The sequence below is a fragment of the Choloepus didactylus genome, chromosome 22, assembly GCF_015220235.1.
Source record: "Choloepus didactylus isolate mChoDid1 chromosome 22, mChoDid1.pri, whole genome shotgun sequence".
Lineage (NCBI taxonomy): Eukaryota > Metazoa > Chordata > Mammalia > Pilosa > Megalonychidae > Choloepus > Choloepus didactylus.
This window is the reverse complement of record NC_051328.1, coordinates 21,566,088-21,588,120: the sequence shown is the minus strand read 5'-3', so window position 1 is coordinate 21,588,120 and position 22,033 is coordinate 21,566,088. Positions and strand designations below refer to the sequence as shown.

Here is a 22,033-nt window from a genome sequence, read left to right as displayed (position 1 = left end):
ATATCTATGAATATAAGATTTATAAAAGTGACTCATACAGATTTCAAATGGAGTCGAGAGGTCACTCTGGTGGACATTCTTATGCACTATATAGATAACATCTCTTAGGTTTTAATGTATTGGAATAGCTAGAAGTAAATACCTGAAACTACCAAACTCCAACCCAGCAGTCTGGATTCCTGAAGACAATTATATAATAATGTAGATTACGAGGGGTGACAGTGTGATTGTGAAGACCTTGTGGATCACACCCGCTTTATCTAGTGTATGGATGAGTAGAAAAATGGGGATAAAAACTAAAGGACAAATGGGGTGGGATGGGGGGATGATTTGGGTGTTCTTTTTTCACTTTTATTTTTTATTCTTGTTCTGGTTCTTTCTGATGTAAGGAAAATGTTCAGAGATAGATTGTGGTGATGAATGCATAACTATGTTATCATACTGTGGACAGTGGATTGTATACCATGGATGATTGTATGGTGTGTGAATGTGTTTCAATAAAACTGAATTTAATTTAAAAAAAAAAAAAAAAGTGACTCACACAGCTGTGGGTACGCATGAGTCCAAATTCCTTAGGGCAGTCAGCAAACTGGCAACTCCCATGAAGATGCTTGATGAACCAAGGAAACAAACTGGCAACTTTGACGAACTCCTCAGGAAATGAACTGGGATCTTCGACGAACGTGTTCGATGAACTTCTCAGGAAATGAACTGGCAGCTTTGACGAACTCCTCAGGAAACGCTTCTCTGGGCAGCCGAAGAAGTGAAGGTCCTTTATCTATCTTGCTTAAATGTCTTCATCCGATTGATTGGATTAAATCCAGCCAACTGCATTCTCTCATTGTGGAAGACACGCCCTTCGCTGAGTCATCAGTCACACTGCAGCCAATTGACTGATGATTTAATAAACCAGCCTGTTGGTTTATTAACCAGCCACAAACGTCCTCACAGCAATGGTTAGGCCAGTGCTTGCTTGACCAGACAGCTGGGTATCATCAGCTGGCCAAATTGACACATTAACCTAACCACCACAGTTACCTCATAGGGTTGTTGTGGGGATTACGTGAAAAGTGCCTATATGGTGCTTGATTTGTAGGTAATCAATGAGTAATAGATATTTCTTATTAATATTATTAATTATAATATTAATGTTATAGCAATGAGGTTTTTTTCCTGATGTATTAGTTTTCTATTGCTGCATAACTAATTAACCCAAAATTTGATGGCTTAAAACAATAGACATTTATTATCTTACAGTTTCTGTGGATCAGGAATCTGGGAGTGGCTTTGCTGGAAGGGTCTGACTCCAGGTCTCCTGAAATTCAGCCACGCTGTATCTCTTGAGGGCTTGCCTGTGGCAGGAGGGCCCTCCTCCGAGATGGCTCACTCACATGGCTGATGGCAGGACTCTTTACTTCTTGGCCCCGTGGCCTTCTCCAAAGGCTGCTTGAGTGTCCTCGTGACATGGCAGCTGGTTTCCCCCAGAGTGAGTGATCCAACAGAGAGAGCAAGGCAGAAACCGCAGTCACTTTCTGCCTTAGCCTCTGAAGTCACACACCTGTGAGGTCATTTCTTCATGGTCACAGCACAGCCTTTTTCTCTGAGGGAGGGAACTGCATGAGGTGGATCGCAGGAGGCGCTAATCCTTGGCAGCCATCTTGGAGGCTACCACACCCAGTTAGTAACTGTCCAGTCCATGATGGTAGCAAAAACATTGTGAATGAAGTTACACCACTATATTATCGATTCGAAACTGGTTAATGGGGGAAATCTTAGGTTGTGTAAATGTTACTAGAATAAAAATCTTTTAAAAACCAACAAAGGACTGTACAACACAGTGAACCCTATTATAAAAAATGGACTATAGTTAATAGTACAATTATAATAATTTTCTTTCATCAATTTTAACAAAGGTACCACACTAATAGAAAGTGTTAATAACAGGGTGGGGGTGTGTGTGATTGGGAACTCTTTATTTTCTGCATGATTTTTCTGTAAATCTACAACTTCCCTAATAAAAGAAAGATCATTTAAAAAAATTTAAATCTGGGTTGTCTCGCTCTCTAAATAAATCACCACCATGTTGGGGTGCCCCAGGCTCAGTCCTTAGTCCTCTTCTTTCTGTATTCATACCCAATGCTCTTATCTGTTCCCCTGCTTCCTTCAGCTCTTCTCAAACAGCACCTTCCTAGTGAGCCCTTCCACAGCTGCTCTAAAATCTCAGACACCCCCACCTCAGTTACGTTTCATTTCCTGCTTTAAATTTTCTGCTTTGTAGTTGTCACCATCTAATACATTGTGTGTGTGTGTGTGTGTGTGTGTATTTTAGTACGAAGTTAGTGGGTTTTTTTTAACATTTTATAATTGTGAAATATATGCAGAAAAATGATAAATTTCAAAGTTCAGTTTGACAAGTAGTTATAGAGCAAAATTCAAAGTATAGTATGAGTTACAGTCCCACAATTTCAGGTATTTCCTTCTGACTGTTCTAATATACTAGAAACTAAAAAGAAATATCTATATAATGATTCAGTAGTCATAATCATTTGTTAAATCCTAACTTCTCTGTTACAACTCCTCCCTCTCATTTGATTATCCTCTCAATCTTCAGGGATATTTGGGTAATGACCATTCTAACTTCTTTATGTTGAAAAGGGGAGTCAGCAGTATGAGGTAGGGGAATGCAACTGGTTGACGTTCTAGGAGAGAGCTGTACCTCTAAGTTTCAGGGCTTATCTGGCATAGGGACAATCTGGAGGTTTTAAGTTTCTGAAAAATAAACTTAAGTAAAATTTTTACAGAGTCTTAGATAGAGCCCTGCGTTTTCTTTAGGGTTTTTAGGAATACTGTTGGTTGGGGCTTGGCATACCATGGGAATTTTCAGTATCTGGCTGAAGGTTGTATAAGAGCAACCTCCAGGATAGCCTCTCGACTCTATTTGAAATCTCTTAGTCCCTGAGACCTTATTGTGTTACATTTCTTTTCCCCCTTTTGGTCAAGATTGCCTTGTCAATTCCGTGATGTTAGGGCCGGGCTCATCCCTGGGAGTCACGCCTCATGTTGCGAGGGGGACTTACACCCTTGAAAGTCATGTCCCATGTAGGAGGGAGGGTAATGAATTTATTTGGAGAGTTTGGCTTAGCGAGAGGGAGGCCACATCTGAGCAACAGAAGAGGTCCTCTGGGGGTGACTCTAGGGCGTGTTTATAAGTAGGCTTAGCTTCACCATTGCAGAAATAAGTTTCATAAGGGCCAGCCTCAAGATCGAAGGCTTGGCTTATCAAACTGGGAGTCCCCAGTGCTTGAGATAATATCATAAATTTCCCAGGTAGGGAATTTAATAGTTCCACATTTTTTCTCCAGTCCCTCCAGAGACTTTGCAAATACTTTTTTATTATCTGCCCAAAATACTCTGGAATGTATCAGGGTCTAATACACTATATTTTAAATTTAATTTTTAAAAACTCTTTCATTAGAATATGAGCTAGAGAGCAGGGATTTTTGTCTGTTTTCTTCATGGCTATACTGAATGGCCCTATTAAATATGCATATATATTTTTTAGATATATTCCACGGATGGAATATATATGCCACGACTTTATTTCAACATCTGCATAAATATGAGTTAATGTGGAACAATAACATGTTTCTCTAAAGGGTTAAAATTTGTTTATTCAACAATAGAACTTGTCTCTGAATTCAGTTTTACTGACATATTATAAGTAGTAGTTCTCTATCACTAATCATTTTTACTATGCACAAAATCTAAAATCTATGAGTGGCATTTCTCATTTCTCTGGAAATCTTTTAAACTGCTTCCAGTTGCTTTAAGGCAAGGTTTCTGTCTGCTCATATTCACTCCATTGGAGGCACAAACATCCCTCAATTCTCTTATTTAAATTTGCAAACATGTAATTTACAAATATAGAACCCAATGTTAACACATACAAAAAAAGTATAATCTCTTTATGCTCTAATAACCTAAGTTTTAAGTTTTTTCCCATTAAAATTATTTTCTATTATTTCTCCACAGAGTTATAAAAACTTTCAAAGTATAAATTATTACATATCTTAATTTACAAATAAGAATGAAATGTTAAATTCTACAGGATAGAATTTCTGAATAATACTAATAGGCATTTACTGGAAGGAACTAGAACATCAAACCTTAAATATTTTCTGTTTCAACCCCAATTAAGTTTTTGAAAAGCTGTAAATTTCTTGACAGGCACAGTCCACTCAATAACTTGATGTCGACATAAAGATGAGATTAATCTGGTAGATGGAGATTTGCATGCTAGATATGCCGCACCCTTCCATGCAACTGAGTGAAGTGGTCGTTTCTTAATTTTTGCTCTTTGTTTTAAATAAAATTACATATACAAATGGTAAAAATTGTAAGCAGTACAGAAAGGTCTAAAACAACAAGTAATAGTCTTTTTTTCCATTAACCAGCAAATTTGCTGTCTTCAAAAATCATTACAGCAGTCATGTGCATATTTTGCGAACTGAAGTCAACCTTGGAGTCTTATCTGAAAATAATTCTGAGGTCTTTGGAATTGTTTTGATTGTTTCATATATTACCTCTGTTGCAGAGGAAAGCTATGCAATCTTCAGTCTTCTTTAAAAAAAGAAAAAGAAAAAGAAGAAGAGCAAAGCCACACAGCAGCACGCCCATGCTGCCGGAGATAGCTGACTAGGCAGTGCTCAGACCCCATGGACCTGGTCACAGCTGGAGGGAGGGTCTCTGGTATCATCCTTGAACTTTTACTAACTATATTTACTAACAAGGCATTTTCACAAGGTGAGAAAAATTTCTCTTAATCCAAATGAGGTCATCTGGTCCTTACAATGTGGAGAAGTTTAACTCTGTCAGAAACTCAGGTCGTCTGGTCATTACTTAATGGGAAAATATCTTTATTTAACATTGTACAAAAAGGCCTTAGCCATCGTGTCACAAGCATAAAGTTAAAAACAGGTCCAGCCTTTTCTAAAGAACAAAGGGAAGGCAAGACAGTAAGGGACTAAGGATGGAGAAGGAAAATTTCTGCAGAGAAGCTCCAACTCCTAGGGGTTTTTCCTTCTGGGTGAGCAGGAAAGGCTTACAGCGACCCTGGCTGCAGGAGCTCGGCCCAGTCCCTCTTCAATGCCTCGGATCCTCACATCCTTGGGGGAAAGAGTGACGCGGCCAGCCTGTCATGAGAGGAGGCAGGCATCCTCAGAAACGAGAGATGAACTAGACAGGTCTCTGCTGCCTCTTGTAGGGCCAACAGGGCCTGGGCTTGCCGATTGAAGTCCACACCACGAGGGAATGTTGTACGTATTTCTCTTACCAGAAGGCTGAAGGGCCTTTCCTTATCAACAAATCTGTGCTCTTCTGAAGCTTCTTCATCTCCTTCAGAATCTGATGTCTCCGCGGACCACGTGGACGGAAGGAAGGGCCTGAGGGGCGTCCCCTGCGGGGTGCCCGGGGGTTCCGCTCCAGATGCGCCTCGCGGGGGCTTCCGGCGCGGGCCCATGGCGGGACGAGAGAGGTCTCGGCCCCCTCCCGCCCCGCGCCAGGCGTCCGGGGCCCCCAGCTCGCTCTCGAAGGGGGGCTTCAGGGGAAGGCCGAGAGAGCGCCCCAGCCGCGTGCTCCGGAGCACCTCGCTCTCAGGGAGTTAGCACGGAACCCGGGTTCTAACCTTCTAACTGCAGGTGCTGCTCAATTTGCATATTTTTGAAACAAAATTTTTATCTTAATATTCAGGAGTGTAGGTGTTACCTTCCCACATCAATATGGTTGAAGTTAGCATACCAGAAATATTTGTAACTCATCAGTACAGTGTGTTATTTCTTGCCCAAGATTACTAGATCCGATTACAGGGGTGAAAAAAAAAAAGAATGTTTAGGAGTTTCCCTTATATGAACTGTTTCTTTTGTGATTTGATTGCAAGTTAGGCAGGTAATTCAGGTAAATTAAAGTCTGTGGTTCTGTAGAGAATTATGAGAGCCATTTGGAAAAGCACAAACTGTGTGCTTTCAGACCCATACCTGTGTTTAATTATAGTAGAAATGTACCCTATATTGTAAGAAAATGTGTCCCTTAGAATTGCTGGTAGAAATATTGGCAGTGGAAAAAGCAGAACCACCCTACTTTCATGTGTGGAGACACTGGAAATATGCCAGGAATTGTAGCTGTGGGCTTTGTAGTGGCTCAGTGAGCTCTTGTTTGCTGGTTGTGTGCAAGTTATTGTGCTTGGTGGCTTGGGAGCAGAGAGAGGTGGACTGGCCACTGCCATCAGAAAGCTACGAGGCAAAGAGATGCAGAAGGGTAAGTATAAAAAAGGGTAGAATGCAATCACAGATGAGCAAGATTTCCTGACAGAGAGAATAAAGTATGTCTCTTAGGGAGGAACACAATCAGGGAAGGCTTCAAGGAGGAGGTGGCCTTGAGGGGCGGGTTGGAAGAGATGAGCAGGACTTCAATGGGCAGGGAAGGGCCCCCAGAACAGCTTGTGCCTTTCATGCTTCTCACACTTTAATCATCTGGGAGATCTGGTTGAAAAGCAGATCCTGATTCTGTAGGTCTAGTCTGAGAGGTGAGGCAGAGATTCTGCGTTTCTAACAAGTTCTCTGGTGATGCTGATGTTGCTGGCTCTAGGGGACAGCATGGGTCTTGTGAGGCACGGGCTGGCCAGGAAGGGCCAGCTCTGTGAGCCATGTGGAGTGGAAGCCAGGTTATGGGTGCTCAAGACCACCTGACTTTCCCTGACCACAGGCCATTAACTTGGCCTTTGGGTCTCCTCCTCCTGAAATCCATCTTTAAAAGTTCACTTGGTAATTTCCATTGTCTTCTGATCTTTTGGGATGTGTTATGAGAATGTTATTTTTGTCCTTCAGAAAGAAATTTATTCTGTTATTGGCCGATTTTTTTAATGTTTTTTTATAAACTACCAGTCCCTCTTCTTGTGATCAAGTCCACTGATAAGCTTATAAAAGTCATAGATCATGAATTAATTAGGTGGCCCTCTTGGGAGGAGGTGGTGTGGATCATACAAACCATTCTTTTAAAGCTGTCAGGGGTTCCAATTAATCCAGTATGACCTCAGCATGAGCCACCACAGTAGTTGCAGATGGTGTTTTTCTTCCTTGGAGTAAAATGGCCATGATTAGGCTTCAGCCCTCTTGATCTTTGGCATAATTATGGCAGACTCTATAAATAAGAAACATACATAGGCAATGCCCACTTATTAGAACAACTAAAAACATTGCAGAGACTTTCCTTTCTGCCTCCTCACAAGGACCAGCTGCTTACACCCAGCGGCCACACCACACTAGGTTGTTTTCTGTGTATGCTGGTGGAGGCTTGGTTGTTTACCTTGGGGAACTGATCCTTCATATTAAGGCCCCTACACCTGTGCTTACGTAAGGATTGAAAGAAGTCATATTTCTGACAGTTGTACTGCTGTCCCCAGAGGAAAGCTCAGTTTTTATTTAAATGTGGCAGGCACATATGTCTGCAGATGTGCACAAATATATGAACACATGTATGTTTCCAATTTTCTTCCTAGATTCTGGCCCTGATTGCGTTCATCTGCATAGAGACCATCATGGAGTGCTCCCCATGTGAAGGCCTCTACTTTTTTGAGTTTGTGAGCTGTAGTGCATTTGTGGTGACTGGAGTTTTGCTGATTATGTTCAGTCTCAACCTTCATATGAGGATCCCCCAGATCAACTGGAACCTGACAGTGAGTACAAGTCACTGCTATGCCCATGAAAAGATTGGATGCTACTTGGCTCCAAGGGAAACTTGGAATCTCTCCAAGTCATGTTTGGTTCCAGTTCATTTTGATACTTAAATATTCTGTCGTAACTCAACTATGAAATTTTAAGTTTCTTTACCGGGTCAAATAAACTACTTTTAAAATAAACTACAAAATAAATGGAATCTTAACTAATAGTAGAAACATCATCACCAAATTCTTTTGACCCTTTTAAAGGTGTCATTTCAATTTTGTGATCATCTGAGAAGATTGGTAATGTTCATATTTGCAGAACGTGTAAAATAGAAAATGGAATTAATACATTTGCATGTCTTTTCAGACTGGACCCAAAAGTCATTTACGAAAGCATTGATTCTGGAAGAAATGAAAATGTGAACAAAAATGCCAATAACTTGCAAAGCTTGCATAGAAAGACCCCTAGAAATATTGTTCAGTGCAAAGCAACTGGGAGGATGCATTGAGTGAAGATGGTTCTTCTTCTCTCATGTTTGGTTTCTTATCCCTGTTTGACAGTCATACCCTCTGAACAGCATGGGAAGCTCAGGGCTGCTCACCCTTGAGCCCTTTGTCCTGGGCTGCATTACTTGTTCTTACTGTGCTCAGTGAGGAAGGAAACTGAATATCACTTGGTTTTCTTGATATTTCTTTGCAAATAAACCTGCACCAGAACTCAATGGGAATCAGTGAGGGAGACCCCTGAAAGCACAGTCCACTGCCTCCCTCTGTCTTGCTTGTGGGAGGGAAAGCCCGTGGGCATCACTGCTGCCGAGAGGGGCAGGGACCCTTGCCACAGGGCTCTGCAGCTGGTGCTGGGTACATGTAGGCACCTGGAGAGTGTGCTCCCGGGCTGCGGGGGTCCCTGGCAGGGCAGCTCCTGGGCCTTCCCTTGAGAAGGTGTTCCTGGTAGAATGTGCTCCTGTGTTGTCTTAATTGGCTCGAAATCCTTTAGGAGGAAAAAGAAAGGAGAATTGCTGAACCAGAAAAGTGGATGTCAGTTGAAAAGTCATTTAATTTGTCTCAGCATTGAGAGCTGAGAAAAATGTGACGGCATTTTAAACTTAAGCACTAAAACCTCAAGGTACTTAGTCCACGTTTTTGTGACAGGTTTAATATCTTAACTATTTTCAAGATAAAGTTTGTGTTATCCATAAGAAAATGCTTATGGAATTGTGATTTAAGTTGATAGTGTAGTAGACAATTTAAAGAAAATTTAAGGTCATTAAGAGAACCTAACACATCTCCCCAACTAAAATGCCAGCTCCACAGGGGCAAGGTCGTTGTCCCCTTTCATTAGGATCCCTGGTGGCCAGTGTTTCTGAGGCCTTCTCAGTAAATCCTTGTGTGGGGAGGGGCTGTGCTGGCAGTGAACGCAACCACCCAGCATGACCTATCTGACAAAGAAGCCATTCTTGGGAATGCTAAGAGCCTGGACTCTGAGTCAGACAGACCTGGCCAGGGGCAAGTCACTTAAAGTCCTACCTTGGTGAAGTCCCACCATTGGTCGAGGGGGATAATATTTTTCTCACCTTTTTTTTTTTAAGGAGAAATGCAGATGTTTTCTTTATTATAAAGGCAGCAGTTACAAAAGAGGAGTAATAAATATTACATTTAGGAATATGTATATGTATATGTATATATATATATTTAAATACAATAACCCCCTGCTGTTTGTGAGCAATCCCAGAGGCTCACAAAGTATAAATATTTGTGGTGTGGCTAAGAACATCTTCATCTCGAGACCTTGGAGCAGATGTTAGGAAGTGGCCAGATTGATGAGGATGGTCACGAATTTGGGGAGTTGTCACTAGAGAATGTCAGAGGTCTACTATAATATAATTTACTGTAATATAATTTGCATACAGTCAAAGCTGAACGGGATTTCTACTCATTAATATTATAATTATTCTTTCATTCTTACAATTAAGTACCATGGGATTTAAAAGAGGAAAAAAGGCTGAAATGGGAAAATATGAGTAGAGGGGAGGGCAACCCCTGGGGAGCGCGGAGGGCAAAGAAGGAAGGTGGAGGGGAAGGAACAGAACTTCCCATCCATTTTCTATTTTCTTCCCACTTAAGGGACAGGCCACTCTCTTGTTGGCAGGGGATGGGTAGAGGTCCACTTTGGCGAAAGGAGAGAAGATGCCAGAGCAAGGAAGCAGTCAACTCAGGCCAAGAAGGAGAACAGTAAACTGGATGGGAAATAAAGGAGAATGAAACATTAAAATCACAGCCCACCACAGATGGTGCTGTCCACCAGGAGGACTGTGAAAGGAAGAAGCATCTGTACAGATACAGACAACACACTGCTCTTTGTCATGGAATGGAAAAGGGACAAGGGAAAAGCAAAGATTGCCAAGAAGAGGCAAGCAAGCTCTGGCTACTCGAAGGACAGAGGGATGAAGGCAGAAGAGAGGGGAGTGGAGACACATGGGCCAGCTCAGGACCCTCCAGGAGTGGCTCCCACTGGGGTGGGGGCAGCCCCTAGCATCCCAATGAGGCTGTCTAGAGAGTGCACTGGATGGTGGGTGCGAGGCTCAGCCAGGACGTCAGTGAGGCCCAGCTGTGGTCACAGGTCAAGGTCACCTGCCTAAGTGCTGAAAGCCACCTTGAGTTCCCGGAAGGCTGCCCGGCGGTGCCTCCTCTCCTCCTCTTGCTTCCACTCATCTTGCTCAGCCTTTAACTCGGCTTCAAACTTACTGGCAGATGACAAGGCTTGCACCTTGGTTTCAAAGAAGTTCTTGGCACCTTGAACGCCCTCGAGGGCGACATTGACCTCAGAGAGCTTTGCCACCGCCATCAACCCGCTGTCCTCCTGCAGGTCCCCCCCCCACACACACTGTGGCCTTCTGGAAAATGAGCAGGAACTCCTGGAAGCTGAGTTTGCTATCGAAGTCCTCATCCACCTCCTTGATCATTCCCTTCAGGCCCAGGTGGGTCTGGGGGGCCCCTAGCTTCTCCATCATCAGCTTCAGCTCCATCAGGTCAATGTAGCCATCCTGTCCAGCATCGTACAGTTTGAACTTGCATTCCAGGTCCTTGATGAGGTGGTGGCTGAACTCCGGGAACTCGGTGTAGGGGTTGAAGACCCTGCAGCAGCCAGGTGGTGCTGCACCCTGGGTGATGTCCAGGCGCTGGTTCAGCTGCGCACTTAGCTCTGAGTCCACGTGCTCACGGGTGCCCGGGTGGACAGCTTGGGCTGGGGACCACCTGGGCCGCCCACCTGGGCCTTCTGCTGCTGCAGCCTGCACTCCGGCTCCTCGCTGGCCATGGCAGCAGATTGGGACACTGATCACGTTTTTTTTTTTTTTTTTTAAGAATAAAATGAAATAGTGTGTATGAAGGCATCTTATGAGCCCTGAAATCAGTGAGTGCTGTTGCTGGTATTAGAGTATTAATCTTTCAATTAGGAAAGGTTGTTATTATAGCCATTGTTCTCTCCTGTAGGTTCCACTTGGTTTGACATTACTTCCTTCATTCTGTTTTGTCTACTTATATGAAAGCCCGTAAATCTGTTAGACTTCATGCTTCAGATTTCTGCTAATTCATATGGACCTTTATCCCAAAAAATACCTATTTAGTGAGTTTTCTGTACTTCTGATTTCTCTGTCTTAATTATGAGAAATAATATTAACCATGTTATTTGGTCATATTGAAATTGCATCCTCTTCTCTGGAATGTTGATATTTGTGTTTTCCCTCTGTTAGCTAGGAAGGCCATGGCTGGCTGGTGATGTGATCAGTTGAGAACACCTTTCTATCCCTTGGGATCCCTTCCAGAAGTTCCACCCTTTTGGGGCACATAAAGGGGTTTGCTTATCCAACAAAAGGGTATGCGCATTACATGAACTTGATCCACAGCAGTTGATGGTAGTTTACTTCACCTGTTCTCTAGGAGGGGAGAGAAAGTAGGATCTTCAGGGCTGATCCCAGTTCATCAAGTCCCTACAGAAGTGTTGGCCTTGGTTGTGTTGTGTTCCTCTAACAAGGTGCTGGGAGTATTTTTGTCTCAACAGAGTCAGTTGAAATATGAGTGAAATAGAGTATGATTGGTATAGATTTAGAAAAGTGGGTCATTTCAGAGCCCAGGTTGACACAAATATAGATTGAAAGTGATAAAGACAATTCAGAGTATACATTTGTGCCAGTTTGGATGTATTATGTCCCCCCAAAATACCATGTTCTTTGATGAAGTCTTGTGGGGACAGACATATTGGTGTTGATTAGGTTGGAATCTTTTGGTTGTTTCCATGGAGATGTGACTCAGTCAGCTGTGAGTGAGACCATTGATTGGATAATTTCCATGGAAGTGTTACCCTACCCATTCAGGGTGGGTCTTAATTGAATCACTGGAGTCCTATAAAAAAGTTCACAGACAGAAGGAGGTGCTGCAGCCAAGAGAGACACTTTGAAGAACGCAGAGGAGCTGAGAGTGGAGCTGGAACACAACCTGGGATCAGGAGACACCAGCCATGTGCCTTCCTAGCTAACAGTGGTTTTCTGGATGCCATTGGCCTTCCTTTGGTGAAGTTATACTTGTGTTGATGCCTTCATTTGGACATTTTCATGGCCTTCAGACTGTAAATTTATAACCAAAAAAACCCCCTTTATAAAAGCCAATCCATTTCTGGTTTTATGCATTATGTCAGCATTAGCAAACCGGAACAACATTTTTTACAGACGTTATTTGATGAATTTTTAAAAGATTCTGTTAATGTCAGTTTTTCTTCTTAATGAATCTATGGGATTTACTTGTGATATTTGTTTTTCTCTGTATATAAGGAGCTCGCACACCCATGTGTTCCACCTGTGTTTACCTCGGTTAGTGCCATAGGCCCCTTCCCTCATCCTGTCCCTCTTCTCTTCCATCCCCTGCCCCACAGGTACCAGAGTAGAGCTCTCTAGAGCACATGTCTGACTATTGAAAGCCTGCCACTGGCTCTCTCGCCTCAGGCTGGCACTTAGAGCCTGTGAAGGCCTGCTCAGCCAAACTTCCCTCAAGAGGAGGTCAGCACATGCCTTCTCTACTTCCCTCTCTCCTACTCCCTCTTTTCTAACCTTTTGTTGTCGATTGCAGCATATTTAGAAGAGCTTGAAAATGTCAATGTACAATTTTTAATGCAATTTTATTGAGATATATTCACATATCAGATTATTCAAAGTGTACAGTTAGTGGTTCATGGTATTATCATATAGTTGTGCATTCATTACCATAATCAATTTTTGAACATTTTCATTACTCCAAAAAAATAATAATAAAAATCATCCCATACCCCCATCCGCCCCTATTATTTATTTATTTATTGTCTTATTTTCTTACTCATCTGTCCATACACTGGATAAAGGGAGTGTCAGTTGCAAGGTTTTCACAATTATACAGTCATTCTGTAAAAGCTGTATAGTTATACAATCATCTTCAAGAGTCAAGGCTACTGGATTACAATTCAACAGTTTCAGATATTTTCTTCTAGCTATTCTAATACACTAAAAACTAAAAAGGGATACCTGTATAATGCATAAGAATAACCTCCAGAATGACCTCTTGACTCTATTTGAAATCTCTCAGCCACTGAAACTTTATTTTGTTTCCTTTCTCTTCCCCCTTTTGGTCCAAGAAAGCTTTCTCAATCCCATGATGCCAGGGCCACGCTCATCCCTGGGAGTCATGTCCCACATTGCCAAGGAGATTTATACCCCTGGGAGTCATGTTCTACATAGGTGGGAGGTCGTGATTTCACCAGCAGAGTCAGCTTATAGAGAAAGCCACATGTGAGCAACAAAAGGGGTTCTCAGGGGTGACTCTTGGGCATAATTATAAGTAGACTTAGCTTCTCCTTTGAAGGAATATGTTTCATAAAGGGCAAGCCCCAAGATCGAGGGCTTCGTGTATTAATTTGGCAGTCCACAATGCTTGTGAGAGTATCACGAATTCCTCAGGTGGTGAAGTTTAGTATTTCCGCAGTAAATGTACAATTTAATGAAGAATTGCAAAAATTGTGTAGCCATCCACCGGGCCAAGAAATAAGATAGCATCAACACTCCAGAATGTGTCCCTTCCCATACACAACTACCACCCCTTCCCCTAATACACTATCCTGACTTTATGATAATCTCACCCAATTCTGTCGGTCTGGCTTCTGTTCCCATTGCATCATTGAAAGCCCTCTTTGTGGTCACTGGGGGCCTCCATGTTCCTGGACCCTCTTGTTACTCTTCAGTTCTCATCCCACAGCACATTTTAGCAGTATCTGCTGTGGGATACTCTCCTTCCTGCCATACTCTCTACTCTTGGCTCCTATGGCACCACAGTCTTCTGAGTGTTCTTCTTCCTCCTTGACTACACCTTCTCAGTGACCTCTGTGGCCTCTGCTTCTTTCACTGACCTCTCCCCATATGATGGCCCAGACTGGCTGCTCTGGTGGGTTGCAAGCAGTGAAGCCACCCAGAGGGGCCATTGCTGAGATCCTTAGCCCTTAACCATGACTCATCCTTTCTGGGTCTCAGCCTTCTCATCTATAAAAGTAGGACAATAACAAGAAGTCCTGCTTTATAGTTATTTCGGATCATAGTAAGATTAGGGTTCACTGAGGCACTGGAAGTAAAATGATTGGCACAGTAAGAACTCCCTGAATGGTAACTGCCACTGTCATCAGTATTATAATTATCCTTTGATACCTGGGCCATTTGAGCACAAGCCAGTGAACTGTGTGTCCCGAGTAGTCTTAAACTTTGTTTTACCAGTGTGTAGAACTGAGACTAGAGCCAACCACAGAGCCCAGTGGCTTGGGAACCAAGCAGGATTGCAGTGGCAGCCCTGGGCTGAACGTGTTTACAGATGTCTCATCTGTAGTCAGTTCAGCAAACATTTATTGGGTACCTGTTTTGTGCTAGTTTTTTGGATTGAAAGAGCAGAGCAGGTAGACGCAAGCTGCTCTCATGTGGTCTGTGTGCTCTCTATGATCCAGGTTGGTATGAGGCCTGGGAAAACATAGACAAAGTGTAATGAATTCTTCTGGGCAGGAGGCCTGGAGCAGGTCAGTAGGGGAAGGTTCAGAGAAAATGCCAGATTCCAGCTGAGCCTTGAAAGATAATCAGGTGCTCTCTGGGCACAGAGTATGGGAGGGTGGGGCATTTGTAGGATGACTCGTTCTCTGGGACTGGAATGGAGTTACCCCAAGGCGTGTATTTATGTCAGGGGCTGATGGACCAGATGATTGCCTAGTCCTGTTCCTTGACTTTCCTCTTCACCTCCTAGCTTAAAGAGGGGATGCAACCTTGGATGTTTTCGGGGGCCAGGCAGGGAACATAAAGTGGCTGGGTGTGAGATGGTAGGGGCTGGGGAAGGCTGTGCCAAACTGGACAGCATGTGTCTGATAGAGTATAAATCCCATTAAAAGCATTTAAAATTTTTAAACAACATAATTGCAAGTTTGGGAGGTCCCCCAAACCACCTTCAGGTTTCATATTTGCTAGAAGGACTCAAGGAATTTAGAAAAGCTGTTACGCTCATGGTTACAGTTTGTTACAGCCAAAGGTAGAGATTTAAAATCAGCAATGGGAAAAGGTTCAAGGACTGTGTCCAGAAAAGTTCTGGGCACGAGCTTCCACTTGTCCTCTCCCAGTGGAGTTATGCAGACAGCGTTTGTCCTAGCACTTACATTTGGCAACATGCATGGAGCATTGCCAACCAGGAAGCTCACCTGAACTTTGGTAGTGAGTTTTTATTGTGGCTGGGTCCTGTAGACCTTAGTCTCCAGCCCTCCAGAGGTGGAGCTGATACTGTGTGACTCCAGGATCCCACCATAAATAACATCAACATGGGCTATCCAGTGTAGCCCAAGGCTCCCAGGCAAAGACACTCTTAGCAGGCAGGACATCCCGAGGGCATAGAGATTACCTCCCAGGAGCTGGGGCCAAACGCCAAACCTTTCTTTGGGCAAAGTTAATCCTTTGCTGCACAGTTGCATAAAAAAATTTTAAGAACAACACCAAAAACCATCTGAGGGCGTGCCAGTATGCAACTCCTAATATGCAGGGTGATTCTATGATCCTTGATTTTATTTCATGGCCAAGGAACTCAGGTGGTTGATACTAACGTATTTTTTCTGTTTTTCTTTTTTTTATTTTTACATACACTCAGTCTCCCTTTCCCACTCCCCACCTCTTTCCCTGGAACCTTTACTCTGCTTTCTGGCTCTGTGAATTTGCTATTTTCAAGTCATGTCTTATGAGTGATATCATACAATTTTTGGCCTTCTGTGTCTTGCTTGTTTCTCTGAGCATAATGTTTTCAAAGTTCTTCCATGTTGCAGCATGTCTTATAACTTCATTTTTTCTTAGAGCAGAATTCTTATAACTTCATTTTTTCTTCTGGCAGAATAATATTCCGTTGTGTGTATAGATCACATTTTGTTTATTCATCTATTGATGGACAGTTGGGTTGCTTCCATTTTTTGGCAATTGTGAATAATGCTGCTATGAACATCAGTGTGCAAATATCTGTTCCAGGCCCTGCTTTTAATTCTTGTGGATGGGTAGTGGGATTTTTGGGTCATATGGTTGTTCTATACTTAGCTTTCTGAGGGACCGCCAGACTCTTCCAGAGCGGCTACACCATTTTACATTGCCACCAGCAATGAATGAGTGTTCCTGTTTCTCCACATCCTCTCCAACACCTGTTATTTTCTGTTTCCTTAAGAGCAGATATTCTAATGTTGTAAAATAGTATCTCGTGGTTTTGATTTGCATTTCCTTGATGGCTAATGATGAGCATCTTTTCATGTGCTTCCTGGCCATTTGTAGATCTTCTTTGGAGAGATGTCTGTTCAAGTCTTTTGCCCATTTTTAAATTGAGATGTTTATCTTTTTGTTGTTAAGTTGAGGATTTATTTATGTATTCTGGATATTAATCTTTTATTGGATATATGGTTTTCAAATATTTTCTCCCATTGTATAGGTTGTCATTTTACTTTCATTATAAAGTCCAATTAGGGTACCTTTTATTTCTTTTTCTTAAGCCTAATTGCTCTGGCAGGAACGTCTAGTACATGATTGTATAACTAAGAAAGTGAAAATGAGCATCCTTGTCTTGTTCCTGATCTTAGGGGGAAAGCTTTCATCGTTGAGTATGATGTTAGCTGTGGGTTTTTCATAAATGACCTTTATCATGCTGAGAAAGTTCCCTTCTAGTCCTACTTTCCTGAGTGTTTTATCAAAAAGGATGCTGGATTTTGTTGAATGCTTTTTCTGCATCTTTTGAGATAATATGTGGGTGTTTTCCTTCATTCTATTTATGTAGTGTATTAGAACTACCCTTGCATTCCTGCGATGAATTCCACTTGATCATGGTTTAAATCTTTTTAATATGCTGCTGTTGGATTCAGTTTGCTAGTATTTTGTTAAAGGTTTTTGTAACTATATTTGTATGGAAAATTGGTCTGTGATTTTCTTTTCTTGTGATGTGTACTGGCCTTTGGTATCAGAGTAATGCTGACCTCATAGAATGAATTAGAAAGTGTTCCCTCCTCTTGAATTCTTTGGAAGAGTTTAAGAAGGATTGGTGTTAATTCTTTCTTTATTGTTTGATAGAATTCACAGTGAAGCCATGGAAGGTTGTTGATTATTGATTCAATCTCTGTGCTTGTTGTAGGTTTGTTAATGTTTTCTGTTTCTTCTTGAATCAGTTTGGGTAATCAGTATATTTCAAGGAATTTTAAAATTTCTTCTAGATTATCTAGTTTTTTTTGGCATACCATTGTTCTTAAATATTCTCCTTTTTATTTCTGTAAGTTCAGTAGGGATGCCATTTTCCTTTCTGATTTTAGTTATTTCCATCTTTTCTCTCTTTTCCTGTGTCAGTCTAGCTAAAGGTTTGTCAATTTTAATGATTTTTTCAAAGAATGAACTTATTGTTTATTCTCTCAATTGTTTTTTTGTTCTGTTTCACTTATCTTCATTCTAATGTTATTTCCTTTCTTCTGCTAACTTTGTGTTTATATTGTTCTTGTTTTTCTAGTTCCTCAAGTTGTAATGTTAGGTTATTAATTTGAGATCTTCTTTTTGAATATACAGATTCATAGCTATAAATTTCCCTCTGAGCACTGCCTTTTCTGCATTCCATAAGGTTTGGCATGTTGTGCCTTTGTTTTCAGTAGTCTCTAAGTATATTCTAATTTCCCTTATACTTTCTTCTTTAATCCATTGGTTGTTTAAGTGTGCTGTTTAATTTCACAGTTTTTTGGGTAAATTTTCCAGTTTTCCTCTGTTATTGATGTTTAACTTCATTCTATTGTGTTCAAAGAGGTTATTTTTTATGATTTCAGTTTTGTAAAATTTATTTAGACTTCTCTTGTGTCCTAGCATACAGTCTACATTCCACCATTGTTGGGTGAAGTGTTCTTTCTGTAAGTGATGTAGTTGATTTATAGTGTTGTTCGGGTTACTTATTTCCTTATCAATCTTCTGTCTAGATGTTCTATCCAGGGTTGAAAGTTGTGTATTGAAATCTTCCAGTATTATTATAGAACTGTCTATTTCTCCCTTCATTTCTGTCAATGTTTGCTTCACATATTTTGATTCTCTCCTGTTAGGTACATATATATTTATAATTGTTAAAGCTTCTTGTTCGCTTGACTCTCTTATCGATACATAATGTTCCTCTTTGTCTTTTTGTAGCAGTTTTTGACTTAAAGTCTATTTTGTCTATTATAAATATAGCCGACCCCCACCTCTTTTGATTACTATTTGTATGAATTTTTTTTTTCCATCCTTGCTCTTTCAGCCTGTTCATATCTATGGATCTAAGCTGGTTCTCTTGCAGATGACATTTAGTTGGGTCATGTTTCTTTATCCATTCTACCAATCTCTGTCTTTGGATTGGATAATTTAATCTATTAAACATTTAGGAAAATTTACTGATAAGGCAAGATTTACTTTAGCCATTTTGCTAATTGATTTTTGCTTATATGTCTTTTGTCCCTCGTTTTTACCATTATTGCCTTTCTTTTTGTTTAGCTGATCTTTTATAATGAACCATTTTGAATCACTTTTCCTTTTTTTAAAAAATGAAATTTTACTGGAATATATTCACACATAATACAAACCATCTGAAGTATACAATCAGTGGCTCACATAATCATCACATAGTTGTGCATTCATCACCATGATCAATTTTAGAATATTTTCATTTCTCCAGAAAAAGAAATAAAAAGAAAAAAGAAAACCCGAAACATCACATAGCCCTTATTATCAACATTATTGACCGATAGTGTTGGTTTGGTATATTTGTCACTGCTGATGAAAGAATATTAAGATATTACTATTAACTATAGTCCATAGTTTGCAATAGATACATTTTCCCATATATATTTCTGTTATTAACTTCTTGTAATAATGTCATGTATTTGTTCTAGTTCATGAAAGAACTTTTTCATATTTGTACAGTTGTTAATCCCAGTCATCACCCATCACAGGTTCACTGTTATACATTTCCATGTTTTAACCTCCAGGTCCTTCTGGTGACATACATGACTCTACATTTCCCCTTTCCACCACATTCCCCCAAAGTTCAACACTGTTAATTATTTCCACAATAACATGCTACTGTCATCTGTATCCGTTTCCAGACATTTAAGTTCAACATAGTTAAACATTCTGCACATATTAAGCAGCCACTCCCCATTCTCTGGCCTTATTCTGTATCCTGGTAGCCTATATTCTTTATTTTATGTCTATAAGTTTACAAATTATAATTAGTTCATATCAGTGAGATCATACAATATTTGTCCTTTTGTGTCTGACATTTCATTTAACATATTGTCCTCAAGATTCATCCATGTGTCCTTTCCTTTTACGTAGATTTTTTAGATATTTTCATTTTGGCTACCATGGGGATTATACTTAGCATACTAAATTTATTACAGTTTAGTTTGTGTTGATTCCAACTTGACTTAATAACCTACACATACACAATACCTATGTCCCTCCATCCCTTCTTTTTATGTTTTGTTGTAAATGGTATCTTTATCCATTGTTTGCCTAGGTACAAAGATTTACACTTGCTTTTTATGCATTTGAATTTTTCAGCCTTATAAAAGGTAAAAGACAGCACTGCAAATGAAAAATGAAATAATACTGGCACTTATATTTGCCAATATTATACTTATGTCAGATCTTTATTTCTTCACCCAGCATCAAGATACTATCTAATGTCCTTTCCTTTCCACATGGAAGGCTCGCTTTAGCATTTCCTTTAAGGCAGGTCTAGTGGTAATTAACTCCCTCAGGGTGTGTTCATCTGGAAATGTCTTAATTTCTTCCTCATTTTTGAAGGACAACTTTGCCAGGTATAATATTCTCGGGTAACAATTTTTTTTCAGCACTTTAAATATGTCCTCCCACTGCCTTCTGGCCTCCATGATTTCTATTGAGAAATCAGAATTTAATTTTATTAAGGATCTCTTATATGTGACTCATCACTTCTCTCTTGCTGTTTGTAAGATTCTGCCTTTGTCCTTGGTGTTGGACAATTTGATCAAATGTGTCTCGGAGTAGACCTGTTTGTGTTCATCCTGCTTGGTGTTCATTGAGCATCTTGGATTTGTATGTTCATATCTTCGATCAGGTTTGGGAAATTTTCTGCCATTACTTTTTCAAATTTTTTTTCTAGCCCTTTATCTCTCTTTTCTCCTTCTGTGACTCCTATATACGTATATTGGGATGCTTAATGGTGTCCCACAGGTTCCTTTGGCTCTATTTTTTTTGTGGGGTTTTTTTCATTCTTTTTACTTTCTGCTTCTTAGCCTGGACAATTTCAATTGTTTTTTCTTCCAGTTTGCTGATCCTTTCTTTTGCCTTCTCCAGTCAGCTTTTGAACCCCTTTATTGAATTTTTCACTTCAGTTACTGTACTTCTGGGTTCCAGAATTTTCATTTGGTTCTTTAGAATTTCTGTCTTGTTATTGAAATTGTCATCTTTCTCATATATTGTTTTCTGGATTTGCTTTAGTTCTTTATCCATGTTTTCCTTTGTTCATTGATCCTATTTATGAGCATTGTTCTAAGATCTTTAATTAGTAATTCCAGAGACTGCACTTTCTCCAGAATATTTTCTGTCAAATTCTTTTTTCCTTTTGCTGGGCCATACTTTCCTGTCTCCTTGTATGTTTTGTAATTTTTTTGTTGAGAACTGGATATTCTAAATATTACGTTGTGGTCACTGTGAAAATCTAGTTCTCCCACTCTTCAGTTCACCAATCTAAGAACAAGAAGGAGAAAAAAAAAAAAAAAGGAAAGAAAGGGAGCAAAAGGGGGAAAATAGGAAGGAAAAAAAAAAAAAAAACAACTAAAAAGGAAAAAAAATAATGAAGCACACTACTCCTTCAAGTCTCTTGTTCCCGTGGGAAGCCAGAAGCTGCTGCTTTTGAGGCCGAAACCTAGGCCAGTGACCCTGCTCGTCCTCAGGGATCTGACAGACCCAAAAATGTAAAATAGAAGAAAAAAAAAACCGAGTGACCAAAAGAAACAGAGAGAGAGAGAGAGAGTGCACTGGTTCTTTAGGTCCCTGTAGATGCTGGTGTAAAGGCAGAAGATGCTGTGTCTGAGAGTAACCAAGGTTGGCATCTGTGCTGGGCCCTCAGGGATCTTCAGGACTAAATAACACAAGAAAGAGAAAGAAGAAACACAAACGATGAAAAAGTGCTCTGGGTCTTTAAGTCGTGGTAGATGCTGGTGTGAGGCCAAAAGCTTCTGTGGCTGCAGAAAGGGCTTGAGAGCAAGGCCAGAGTCTATGCTGTGCCCTCAGGGGTCTGCCAAACCAGCAAAGGACAACAGCTAGAACAGGAAAAAAATACTCTAGCTCTTTATGTCCAATTGGATACTGGGAGGCTGGAAGGGCAACTGACCAGAGGGCGGAAACTGAGGCCAGCTTCCGTGTTGGGCCCTCACAGATCTCCCAGACCAACCTCAAACCTCAGCTCCAACTTTTAGAAGAGAAGGTTGCCTCTGCCAGTCCTGGTCCCAGCTGGCTGCTCCTGGAATTTGGGCTGCACTGCCACAGCAGCAGCCTTCTCCACAGCTGCTACCATGGGGCTCAACAGTGGGGGCTGGTTGCTGGTTTGTGCCTTTACTTACAAGAGTTGAACTCTCGGCAGCCTCTCGCTTCCCTCTGGCACTCCTGTAGTTGTTCTAAATGCCTGTTCCAGTTCCAGGGTTACCACTCGGTTAATTCCAGTCTCTGTTCCAGCTCTCTCATTTTTCTAGCGGTGGGAGGCTAG

The 22,033-nt window shown here is 41.0% G+C and overlaps 1 protein-coding gene and 1 pseudogene across 1 annotated transcript in view; one reads left to right on the top strand and one right to left on the bottom strand.

Moving 5' to 3' along the window:
* The window catches only part of CMTM4 (CKLF like MARVEL transmembrane domain containing 4), a 93,613-nt gene that overhangs the window by 57,426 nt on the left and 14,154 nt on the right, over positions 1-22,033 (top strand). The window contains exon 2 of the mRNA XM_037815502.1: positions 7,553-7,729. Coding sequence (XP_037671430.1) covers positions 7,553-7,729 — 177 coding nt within the window. The remainder of the gene's footprint in view (positions 1-7,552; positions 7,730-22,033) is intronic.
* Positions 10,353-11,039, bottom strand: LOC119518410 (annotated as a pseudogene).